Here is a 12,444-nt window from a genome sequence, read left to right as displayed (position 1 = left end):
GCTTACGCTAGAGATTGTCAGAGGCATGTTGAAATCCTTGCCACCTTGTAGCCGGAAACCCCAAGGAGCTGGGCCAACCAAGGACACACTGTAGTTGCTCATGGTTCTAATGGCTCAAAGTCCAATGCCCAAAAATGAAAGAAACTGTGAAAGAAAATGAGATGGTTAACAAAAATGTTTATCTTCAGTATTTTGTTTTGGGGGGAAGAGGGGATATGCAAAATAAGTCATATTAAGTTCTCATTTCAGTCAAAGAAAAGGAATCTATGAGCTAATACATAATCTCTAAACTCATGCCAATTTCCATAGTCTAAAAATTCCATATCAGAGTATATTTCTAGACATTTGATCAGTTTTACAACTTGCTACACTACAATTTGTGGCTTCTTGCATACAAACTTTAATTCAAAGTACTTTACAACACTTCATTTTATACAAAAAAAGAACAAAACTTTATTTCAGGTTTAATTCAAAATGATTTTCCCTGTCCTTCTGCCTGCAGTTAGCAAGAGTCCTTCAATTTCACTTACTTAAATTCTAAGTTATCCTAACATATGAAAAGAACTACAAATCGGTAGACTCTCATTCATGCTTTCCAAACTCTAAATTCTTTAAAATGAGAAGTTGTTTTTTAATGCATAAAACTATTCTCTCCAATTATAAAGTACAACTTGTATTTCCTCTTCTGGGGACATGTTATTTTCCACGCAAAGAAATTATTTACATTTCCTTCAGACAGGCAATGATGGGCAATACTCTAGCACAATGATATTTCAATCAGAACCTGCTTTTTGTTTTATATACACACCTCATCAGGCAAAGTGGAGTGAGCATTTACCACACAGTGTATAAGTCTGACTAAACATGGTAGGAATAAAAGGTGAATCTTAATGCATGAAAGAATTAGAGCTTTAGAAAAGAACCAGCGCTTCAGTGCTTTCTTTCTTCTGTGTTTTGCTGGAAGTGCGCTCATAATGACTCTCATGGTAGTACTTCTATATAACAAAAAAAAGCTAAAGAAAAAAAAGTGTGACTCGGAGTTTGGTGTTGGTTGTTATGGTGGTTATGTGTGAGTGGGAGAAACTGGGAGGAATGGAGGTCTTCTAAAATGTAATACTAAGACACCTATTATTTCCCTCTTTAAAAATAATGTGACACATGTGTAATAATTTTAAAACCACATTTTTTTAAAAAAAGCTGTTTCAGACACACTTCCTTGGAAAATCTGTGCTATTCAGCCAAATCATCACCTATTATCTGTCTTAAAATATTATTCCATTTTTTTAACCCATTGAAAATTTCTATTCCAACACACCAAATTAATAGTGGCAGATGTAGATATGCAAATCACTGGGTATATTAAAAGCAAGCAGATTCCATCTTCTCATATGGGGAAAATGAGGCAAAACTTTCATATAAGTCCAGTTCTTAAAGAAAAATCAGTGAAAATCTGCCCTGCATCTGCCCAGAAACAAAATGGGCTTTTCCACTGGCATAGTAGTTGACTGAACTACTAGCCAATAATACATTACGTCAATACTGATGCAACAAACACTAAAAAGATGAAAAGGCCAAACCAGAGATCAAGCTATTTGATATATGTGAAACACAAATAGTAAGGAGCCACATAGTCTAATTGCTTTCTCACTGTAATAAAAGTTTCAGAGAACTTGTAGAGAAAGACTGGATAATGGCACACAATATAAATCAAAAGTGTGTAAAGCCAACAGATATTTCACAGGCAGCCTACCCCTCCTTCTTTTTTAATCTTTAACTTTTTGTCAAGAGAAGAATTTGAAAGTTAGGTTCCACTTCCTCTAATCCCAATGTTCCCTACAAGAAAATGTGTTTAATTCATATATCAACCTATGTACCTGCAGCTTCCCTTTACTTACGAGTTCCCTTCCTGATTTCTCCCATTTGTTATTAAAATCTCTAGCACTGGCAAGGTCACAGCCCCACTACAGAACCAGTGTCAGTTCATTTCTAGTGTCGTTTCCCTTCCAGTATTCTCCCTTTGCTAGCTTCACGTGCCTTAAAATATTCTGAAACCGAAGCAACTGTTAATACTATTGCCCTTTTCCAGGTCTGGTAATATTAGTGCCCAAACTCTTCCTTAAATACCAAGCAGGCAGGAAATATTGAGCAGCCTTTCTGCTTTCAAGCACGTAGAAAATGTTGGCACTTCTGTACCGTGCTGGATTGTCTTTTAGGGGAAAGTCCAAACAATGTCTTCGCTCTAGTACTTAGGCAGGAAGCCTGGCATTTCCCACACTCCTAGCCCAGCTTCTTCGGTGGGTGGGAAAAGGAAAAGAACTCATGATGAATTTCTCTGAGAAGGGTCTGAAATTAAAGCTGTATCTTGAGATTCTCTTCTTCCCCAGATTGAGCGACTGTGGAGGTAGAGTGGAAGAACTAAAGCCACAGGCACCGGGTGAAAGTAGCCGACGAGACAGTTTTCCAGCAGAGAGGTTCACGCCTAGCCCTGTTTGCCAAATAAGGTTCCCAAGCCGGCTGCTCCCTAGGCAGGCGGCTTCCAACGTCCCCGTGGTCAGGAAGGCAGACTTGGGAGAGGCTCTGGCGATCACAGCCGAGACCTACCCTGCCCAGCGCAGCCACGAATTTTCTTTCCAAGGACTGCCCTGTCCATACGTCCTTCCTTTTTCCACTTACTGTCAAACGAACGGGACCACAGTCTTTTAAAAACAGCCTCACCAAGTACGCGAGCACTAATAAATCTGGCGTTCATGACAGATTTGTTTTTTAAACAAGCTTTATTTCTGGACGCATGGAAGTTGTCCCCTAACAGGTTACACAATCCTCAATATTCGGGGGGAAATAAATGCTTCTCAGTAGCGTGAGAGCAAATAAAAAATCAGCACGCCGTTCCCGTTTAGACCCGCTTCCTCCCCACACCCCCGGGAGACTCGCGCAGGACGCGAGTGTCTCGGGACGCCTAGGTGCGTGCCCGGCGACGCCGCCGCTCTCGTCCCAATCCGCCCGAGCTCCAGTGCCCGTCCTCTGGCCTGGGGCCCGCTCCCGCGCCGCCCTTTCCCGGGCGCTCCTCTTCCCACGCCGCTCTCCCACCTCCGCTGATCGGCGTCCGGCAAACACCTGAGCAGCCACCCGGCGCGAGGCGCGCCCCCTCCTCTCCACTAGCTGGGCTTCCCTCCACGCGCTCTGCGTACGGCGACCCCTTCTTTCCCTCCTCCCTATCGGGGATCCGAGACGCGCATCGCCGGCGGGCGGCCACTCACCTCGGGTCCGGCGCGGCGATGCCTCCGCCTCAGACGAGCGCTGACAAGTGACTCGTGGTGTGTACGCCGTCCCCACGGCCCCCGGGAACTTCCGCCTCCTGGCTCCCCAACCCCCACAGGCCCCGCCCCCGAGCCAAGGCACGCCCCCTCCTCCCCGGCCACGCCCCCGGGCCGAGCAGGGCTGGGAGGCGCTGGGAGAAGGGTGCTGCGGCGAGCAGAAGCCCCTGCGGTAAAACAATTGCACTACAGACTTTCGGTGGCAGTAGTCTTAGGGGGTTTTGAGCAGTACCTGGCAAAAGTCCGCTCCCCCTGCCTTTTTTATAGTGGATGCATTTCTCTCTAAAGAAACTTTGAATTGGCCAGCAGTTGCTTTGGCTAAAATAGGAGAGGGCTTTGGATAAATTCCTGTCTATGCAAGTTCAGCAGCCACTGCCTGGTTTTTTGGGTGAGCTTTATGTGCCCTGAAAAGTGAAGACGCTTAAAGTTTACTTGTCAGGAAAGTGAAAATCAGTAACTTTAATATCTAGAAGTTAAATCTTCTTATCAAACCAGAAGATCGTGATAAACAGCAGCGACCAAAAGTGGTTCAACCATTATAGCCTCACCTTATTTTTCTAAATCCAGATCAATAGTTCACTTCGCAGTTTCTGTAAAGTTGCTTGATTTAGCCCAAGGAATTTATTCATGAGCAAATTTGAATAATGTTCAGTGAACATACAGAAAGTAACTTGTAGGCTTCTTTTAAACAGTGAATTGGCTTATAAAATGTGAAAAGGACAATTCTTAACCAAGGGACATGTAAAGCAAGGTTCATGGGGTCCGTGAGTCTCCTAGAAGTGCAAACAAAATTCTAGAGAAGACCCAAAACTATGCTCTGTCCAAACCCGTAGCCACTAGTCACGTGTGGCTATTGAGCATTTGAAATGTGTCTACTGCGGCTGAAGCACTGAATTTTTTGTTTTATGTAAGTTTAATTTAAATTTAAAACCTGAAGTAGGATAACATGCTTCCATTAAACACAAACTTTATTGTTTGGGAAGGACTAGATTTCACTTTACCACTGAAAATGTAGTGCCCAAATTGAGCTATAGTTGAAGTAGATTTTGAAGACTTATAATGAAAAATATAATGTAAAATGTCGTTAATAATTTTATATTGATTACATGTTAAAATGACAAAATTTTTTATATTTCGTTAAACATAAAATTAATTTTGCCTGTTTTTTAATGTGGGTAAGGAGACATTATATTTTATTTTATGTGCAGTAACCATTGCTGTCTTTTTTTGAAATTTTGAATTTTATTTTATTGATTTTTTTTATACAGCGGGCTCTTATTAGTTATCCATTTTATACATATTAGTGTATATATCTCAATCCCAATCTCCCAATTCATCACACGACCACCCCTCGACACCCACCACTTTCCCCCTTGGTGTCCGTACGTTTGTTCTCTGCATCTGTGTCTCAATTTCTGCCATGCAAACCAGTTCATCTGTACCATTTTTCTAGGTTGCACATATATGCATTAATATATAATATTTGCTTTTCTCTTTCTGACTTACTTCACTCTGTATCACAGTCTCTAGATCCATCCATGTCTCAACAAATGACCCAATTTCGTTCCTTTTTATGGCTGACTAATATTCCATTGTATATATGTACCACACCTTCTTTATCCATTGGTCTGTCGATGGGCATTTAGGTTGCTTCCATGTCCTGGCTATTATAAATAGTGCTGCAATGAACATTGGGGTGCATGTGTCTTTTTAAATTATGGTTTTCTTTGGGTATATGCCCAGTAGTGGGATTGCTGGATCATATAGTAATTCTATTTTTAGTTTTTTAAGGAACCTCCATACTGTTCTCCATAGTGGCTGTATCAATTTACATTCCCACCAACAATGCAAGAGGGTTCCCTTTTCTCCACACCCTCTCCAGCATTTGTTGTTTGTAGATTTTCTGATGATGCCCATTCTAACTGGTGTGAAGTGATACCTCATTGTAGTTTTGATTTGCATTTCTCCAATGATTAATGATGTTGAGCAGCTTTTCATGTGCTTCTTGGCCATCTGTATGTCTTCTTTGGAGAAATGTCTATTTAGGTCTTCTGCCCATTTTTGGATTGAGTTGTTTGTTTCTTTAATATTGAGCTGCATGAGCTGTTTATATATTTTGGAGATTAATCCTTTCTCCACTGATTCGTTTGCAAATATTTTCTCCCATTCTGAGAGTTGTCTTTTCGACTTGTTTATTGTTTCCTTTGCTGTGCAAAAGCTTTGAAGTTTCATTAGGTCCCATTTGTTTATTTTTATTTCCATTACTCTAGGAGGTGGATCAAAAAAGATCTTGCTGTGTTATTCCTATGGTTTCCTCCAAGAGTTTTATGATGTCTGGTCTTATATTTAGGTCTCGAATCCATTTTGAGTTTATTTTTGTGTATGGTGTTAGGGAGTATTCTAATTTCATTCTTTTATATGTAGCTGTCCAATTTTCCCAGCACCACTTATTGAAGAGACTGTCTTTTCTCCATTGTATATCCCTGCCTCCTTTGTCATAGATTAGTTGACCATAGGGGTGTGGGATTATCTCTGGGCTTTCTATCTTGTTCCATTGATCTGTGTTTCTGTTTTTGTGCCAGTACCATATTGTCTTGATTAATATAGCTTTGTAGTATAGTCTGAAGTCAGGGAGTCTGATTCTTCCAGCTCCATTTTTTTCCCTCAAGACCACTGTGGCTATTCAGGGTCTTTTGTGTCTACACACAAATTTTAAGATTTTTTGTTTTAGTTCTGTAAAAAAAAATGCCATTGGTAATTTAATAGGGATTGCATTGAATCTGAAGATTGCTTTGGGTAGTATAGTCATTTTCACAATATTGATTCTTCCAATCCAAGAACATGGTACATCTCTCCATCTATTGGTATCATCTTTAATTTCTTTCATCAGTGTCTTATAGTTTTCTGCATACAGGTCTTTTGTCTCCCCAGGTAGGTTTATTCCTAGGTATTTTATTCTTTTTTATTGCAATGATACATGGGAGTGTTTCCTTAATTTCTCTTTCAGATTTTTCATCATTAGTGTATAGGAATGCAAGAGATTTCTATGGCATTAATTTTTTTTCCTGCAACATTACCAAGTTCATTGATTTGCTCTAGTAGTTTTCTGGTGGCATCTTTAGGATTCTCTATGTATAGTATCTTGTCACCTGCAAACAGTGACAGTTTTACTTCTTCTTTTCCAATTTGTATTCCTTTTATTTCTTTTCCTTCTCTGATTGCCATGGCTAGGACTTCAAAGACTATGTTGAATAATAGTGGTGAGAGTGGACATCAATGTCTTGTTCCTGATCTTAGAGGAAATGCTTTCAGTTTTTCACCATTGAGAATGATGTTTGCTGTGGGTTTGTCGTATATGGCCTTTATTATGTTGAGGTACGTTCCCTCTATGCCCACTTTCTGGAGAGTTTTTATCATAAATGGGTGTTGAATTTTCTCAACAGCTTTTTCTGCATCTACTGAGATGATCATATGGTTTTTCTTCTTCAATTTGTTAATATGGCGTATCACATTGATTGATTTGCATATAGTGAAGAATCCTTGCATCCCTGGGATAAATCCCACTTGATCATGGTATATGATCCTTTTAATGTGTTGTTGGATTCTGTTTGCTAGTATTTTGTTGAGGATTTTTGCATCTATTCTCATCAGTGATATTGGTCTGTAATTTTCTTTTTTTTGTAGTATTTTTGTCTGGTTTTGGTATCAGGGTGATGGTGGCCTCGTAGAATGAGTTTGGGAGTGTTCCTTCCTCTGCAATTTTTTGGAAGAGTTTGAGAAGGATGGGTGTTACCTCTTCTCTAAATGTTTGATAGAATTCACCTGTGAAGCCACCTGGTCCTGGAATTTTGTTGGAAGATTTTAAATCATAATTTCAATTTCATTACTTGTGATTGGTCTGTTCATGTTTTCTATTTCTTCCTTGTTCAGTCTTGGAAGGTTGTACCTTTCTAAGAATTTATCCATTTCTTCCAGGTTGTCCGTTTTATTGGCATAGAGTTGCTTGTAGCAGTCTCTTAGGATGCTTTGTATTCTGAGGTGTCTGTTGTAACTTCTCCTTTTTCATATCTAATTTTATTGATTTGAGTCCTCTCCTTCTTTTTCTTGAGGAGTCTGGTTAATGGTTTATCAATTTTGTTTATGTTCTCAAAGAACCAGCTTTTAGTTTAATTCATCTTTGCTATTGTTTTCTTTGTTTCTATTTCATTTATTTCTGACCTGATCTTTATGATTTCTTTCCTTCTGCTAACTTTGGGTTTTGTTTGTTCTTCTTTCTCTAGTTCTTTTAGGTGTAAGGTTTGGTTGTTTATTTGAGGTGTTTCTTGTTTCTTGAGGTAGGCTTGTATGGCTATAAGCTTCCCTCTTAGAACTGCTTTTGCTACATCCCATAGGTTTTGGATCATCATGCCTTCATTGTCATTTTTCTCTAGGTATTTTTTGATTTCCTCTTAGATTTCTTCAGTGGTCTCCTGGTTATTTAGTAATGTATTGTTTAGCCCCCACGTGTTTGTGTTTTTTATGGTTTTTTTCCCTGTAATTGATTTCTAATCTCATAGCATTGTGGTCAGAAAAGATGCTTGATATGATTTCAATTTTCTTAGATTTACTGAGGCTTGGTCTGTGACCCAAGATGTGATCTATCCTGGAGAATGTTCGGTATGCACTTGAGAAGAAAGTGTAATCTTCTGTTTTTGGATGGAATGTCCTAAAAATATCAATTACGTCTATCTGGTTTATTGTGTCATTTAAAGCTTGTATTTCCTTATTAATTTTCTGTTTGGACGATCTATCCATTGTGTCAGTGAGGTGTTAAAGTCCCCCAGTGTTACTGTGCTGCTGTAGATTTCCTCTTTTATAGCTGTTAGCAGTTGCCTTATGTGTTGAGGTGCTCCTATATTGGGTGCATATATATTTATAATTGATATATTTTCTTCTTGGATTGATCCCTTGATCATTATGTAGTGTCCTTCCTTGTCTCTTGTAACATTCCTTATTTTAAATTCTATTTTATCTGATATGAGAATTGCTACTCTCGCTTTCTTTTGATTTCCATTTGCATGGAATACCTTTTTCCATCCCCTCACTCTCAGTTTGTATGTGTCCCTAGGTCTGAAGTAAGTCTCTTGTAGACAGCACATATATGGGTCTTGTTTTTTGTATCCATTCAGTGAGCTCGTGTCTTTTGGCTGGAGCACTTAATCCATTCACGTTTAAGGTAATTATTGATATGTATGTTCCTATTACCATTTTCTTAATTCTTTTGGGTTTGTTTTTGTAGGTCCTTTTCTTCTCTTGTATTTCCCACTTAGAGAAGTTCCTTTAGCATTTGTTGTACAGCTGGTTGGGTGGTGCTAAATTCTCTTAGCTTTTGCTTGTCTGTAAAGCTTTTGATTTCTCCATCGAATCTGAATGAGATCCTTGCCAGGTAGAGTAATCTTGGTTGTAGGTTCTTCCCTTTCATCACTTTAAATATGTCATGCCACTCCCTTCTGGCTTGTAGAGTTTCTGCTGAGAACTCAGCTGTTAACCTTATGGGAATTCTCTTGTATATTATTTGTCATTTTTCTCTTGCTGCTTTCAGTAATTTTTCTTTGTCTTTAATTTTTGCCAATTTGATTACGCTGTGTCTTGGCGTGTTTCTCCTTGGGTTTATCCTGTGTGGGACCCTCTGCGCTTCCTGGACTTGGGTGGCTATTTCCTTTCCCATGTTTGGGAAGTTTTCAACTACAATCTCTTCAAATATTTTCTCTGGTCCTTTCTCTCTCTCTTCTTCTTCTGGGAACCAGTAATTCGAATGTTGCTGTGTTTAATGTTGTCCCAGAGGTCTCTTAGGCTGTTTTCATTTATTTTCATTCTTTTTTCTTTACTCTATTCTGCAGCAGTGAATTTCACCCTTCTGTCTTCCAGGTCACTTATCCATTCTTCTGCCTCAGTTATTCTGCTATTGATTCCTTCTAGTGTAGTTTTCATTTCAGTTATTGTATTGTTCATCTCTGTTTGTGTGTTCTTTAATTCTTCTAGGTCTTGTTAAACATTTCTTGTATCTTCTCGATCTTTGCCTCCATTCTTTTTCCGAGGCCCTGGATCATCTTCACTATCATTATTCTGAATTCTTTTTCTGGAAGGTTGCCTATCTCCACTTCATTTAGTTGTTTTTCTGGGGTTTTATTATGTTCCTTCATCTAGTACATAACCCTCTCCCTTTTCATCTTGTCTCTCTTTCTGTGAATGTGATTTTTGTTCCACAGGCTGAAGGATTGTAGTTTTGTTGCTTCTGCTGTCTGCCCTCTGGTGGATGAGGCTATCTAAGAGGCTTGTGCAAGTTTCCTGACGAGAGGGACTGGCGGTGGGTAGAGCTGGGTGTTGCTCTGGTGGGCAGAGCTCAGTAAAACTTTAATCAGCTTGTCTGCTGATGGGTGGGGCTGGGTTTCCTCCCTGTTGGTTGTTTGGCCTGAGGCGACCCAACACTGGAGCCTACCTGGGCTCTTTGATGGGGCTAATGGTGCACTCCGGGAGGGCTCATGTCAAGGAGTACTTCCCAGAACTTATGCTGCCAGTGTCCTTGTCCCCATGGTGAGCCACAGCCACCCTCCACATCTTCAGGAGACCCTCCAACACTAGCAGGTAGATCTGGTTCAGTCTCCTATGGGGTCACTGCTCCTTCCTCCGGGTCCTGATGTGCACACTACTTTGTGTGTGCCCTCTGAGAGTGGAGTCTCTGTTTCCCCCAGTACTGTTGAAGTCCTGCAATCAAATCCCGCTAGCCTTCAAAGTCTGATTCTCTAGGGATTCCTTCTCCCATTGCTGGACTCCCAGGTTGGGAAGCCTGACGTGGGACTCAGAACCTTCACTCCAGTGGGTGGACTTCTGTGGTATAAGTGTTCTCCAGTCTGTGAGTCACCCACCCAACAGTTATGGGATTTGATTTTATTGTGATTGTGCCCCTCCTACCGACTCACTGTGGCTTCTCCTTTGTCTTTTCATGTGGGGTATCTTTTTTGGTGAGTTCCAGTGTCTTCCAGTTGATGATTGTTCAGCAGTTAGTTGTGATTCCGGTGCTTTTGCAAGAGGGAGTGAGAGCACGTCCTTCTACTCTGCCATCTTGAACCAAACCTGAGACATTTTAAATGATCTATGTTGACTGGCATTATTATATTTTCACAGGATGGCTATAGTTAGTCCACAGTTTTCTTCACATTCTCTAAAAGATTATGTTGGAGGGAAGGGTTTCCGAGTATGAGCTGGTTTATAGAGTGCTTTAATATATGTCATCATGTTTGATATCTCACAAAAATAAATAAATAATTAATTAAATAATAATACCTGCCATTTATAATACCTGCCATGTGCTAGAAAGTGTAGTAATCCTTACAATAACTTTATAAGACAAGTGTCATCCCATTTACGGTCAAGAAAATTGAAGTTGCAAAAGATTGCATCTTGTAACAGTTCCACAGGGCAATGACCGGAATTACCGTGTACCCATCTCTGCTTCTCCTCATCTATTTGATGCTAATACAGTTAGAGCCTGAATGAATCCAGGTTGACAAGACATCAAGAACTGCAGGCAGTGTATAGAGGTATCACTAGAGGGTAAGCATCTTTAGGTAATGAAGAGTTGAGAGTGTTATTTACCTATGCAAATTAGTGTTAGCCTAAAGACCATAGCCTGCCTCTGAATTCTCCTCTTCCTCCGACCACAGTTTAAAGCGGGGGGGTGTAAGGGAAATGAACCAAATTCAAGAATGATGCATAGGTTTAAGTGCCCTCCAAAGAACCAGCTGTATCGAAATGGCACAGACAGCTCGTTAAAACTGCAATTTCCTGGGCTCCAGACCCAGGGTCCTTGCAGATGGGCCCCAAGAGTCTGCCTTTTTAACAAACAACCCCTCCAGGTAGTCATTCAACTATAATGCTTAAAAACCACTTCCCTAGAAATATCCCTATATCCCCAATTTACCGTGTCCTGTGCTTCAGTGAAAACCATGCATCCCAGATAGCAGCAACTTATCTCAGTTTCCTCATCTTAAAAGAAATAACTGTAAATTACCTTTTGAGGTTATCATGAGGAGTAGAGATAATATATATATAAAGTACGCTTGGCACTAAGTAGGCGTTAAATAAATGGTAGCCTCAAATGTAAAATAGATAGCTAGTGGGAAGCAGCCGCATAGCACAGGGAGATCAGCTCGGTGCTTTGTGTCTACCTAGAGGGGTGGGATAGGGAGGGTGGGAGGGAGACACAAGAGGGAGGAGGTATGGGGTTATATGTATATGTGTAACTGATTCACTTTGTTATACAGCAGAAACTAATGCACCATTGTAAAGCAATTATACTCCAATAAAGATGTTAAAAAAAAAAAAGGTAGCCGTATGAAACTTTCCTAACCGATTAGATTTATTTATGTATCACAAAAGACAAATAGAGAACTTTAGCATTTATTATGCAGGTACTATTTCTTGACTTATGTATATTATTTTATTCTTACAACCATATAAAGTAGGTATTTTTTTCCAAGGAAGAATCAGAAAGTTGGAGATTAAGAAATTTAAGCAAGGGCACACAACTAAATAGCGATAGAAGTAGAGCCGAGGGCCTGACTCCCAAAACCATGCCCTTTTCATCTCAACACACTGCATCTCAGTAAATTCAGTAAGCCATCCAGCTTAAAGACGAGAGAAAGAAGGTGGAAAGCTATAGCAACTAACATTGTTGAGGGCCATGGAGGTGCAATCTGTAGCAAATTATAGAAATTAAATAAATGCTGAGTTACTTCTAAACAAGAGAAGACAAAACTCCTAAACCACTCTTGGTAGGGCATCTGCCTTAACTTGCTTTAGAATGAATTGACACTGAGCCATTCTGACTCCCCTACTCTTTCTCCCTCGTGACTAATATTTATGAAATGGTTGACCATGGTTTGAAGGTCAGTCTGTGACTACAGACTTGCAGGAAGATAACTGAACCATTGGGAAATCAGACCAATGTCCTTAACCTCATTAACACTATGGCCTAAGCAATGAGGCACTCACCACAAAGAAAACCATATTAGCATCACTTTATCAAAACCAGTGCACAAAAAGCTAAATTAGAAAAGTAGATCAAAAGATTAACTAATTTAGCAGGAAG

General features: G+C 40.0%; 1 protein-coding gene across 4 annotated transcripts in view; it reads right to left on the bottom strand.

Moving 5' to 3' along the window:
- The window catches only part of PDLIM5 (PDZ and LIM domain 5), a 214,722-nt gene extending 211,374 nt beyond the window's left edge, over window positions 1–3,348 (bottom strand). For all 4 annotated transcript variants that reach the window (XM_060011994.1, XM_060011995.1, XM_060011999.1 and 1 more), the window contains exons 1-2: window positions 3,258–3,348; window positions 7–144 (exon numbers count right to left, since the gene is read on the bottom strand). In XM_060011994.1, the coding sequence (XP_059867977.1) occupies window positions 7–102 (96 nt within the window). In that variant the 5' untranslated portion in view covers window positions 103–144; window positions 3,258–3,348. The remainder of the gene's footprint in view (window positions 1–6; window positions 145–3,257) is intronic.
- Window positions 3,349–12,444: the final 9,096 nt, after the last annotated feature.

This window comes from Delphinus delphis, chromosome 5 (assembly GCF_949987515.2).
Source record: "Delphinus delphis chromosome 5, mDelDel1.2, whole genome shotgun sequence".
Taxonomy (NCBI): domain Eukaryota; kingdom Metazoa; phylum Chordata; class Mammalia; order Artiodactyla; family Delphinidae; genus Delphinus; species Delphinus delphis.
The sequence above is the reverse complement of the archived record's forward strand: the minus strand, read 5'-3'. Positions and strand labels throughout refer to the sequence as shown.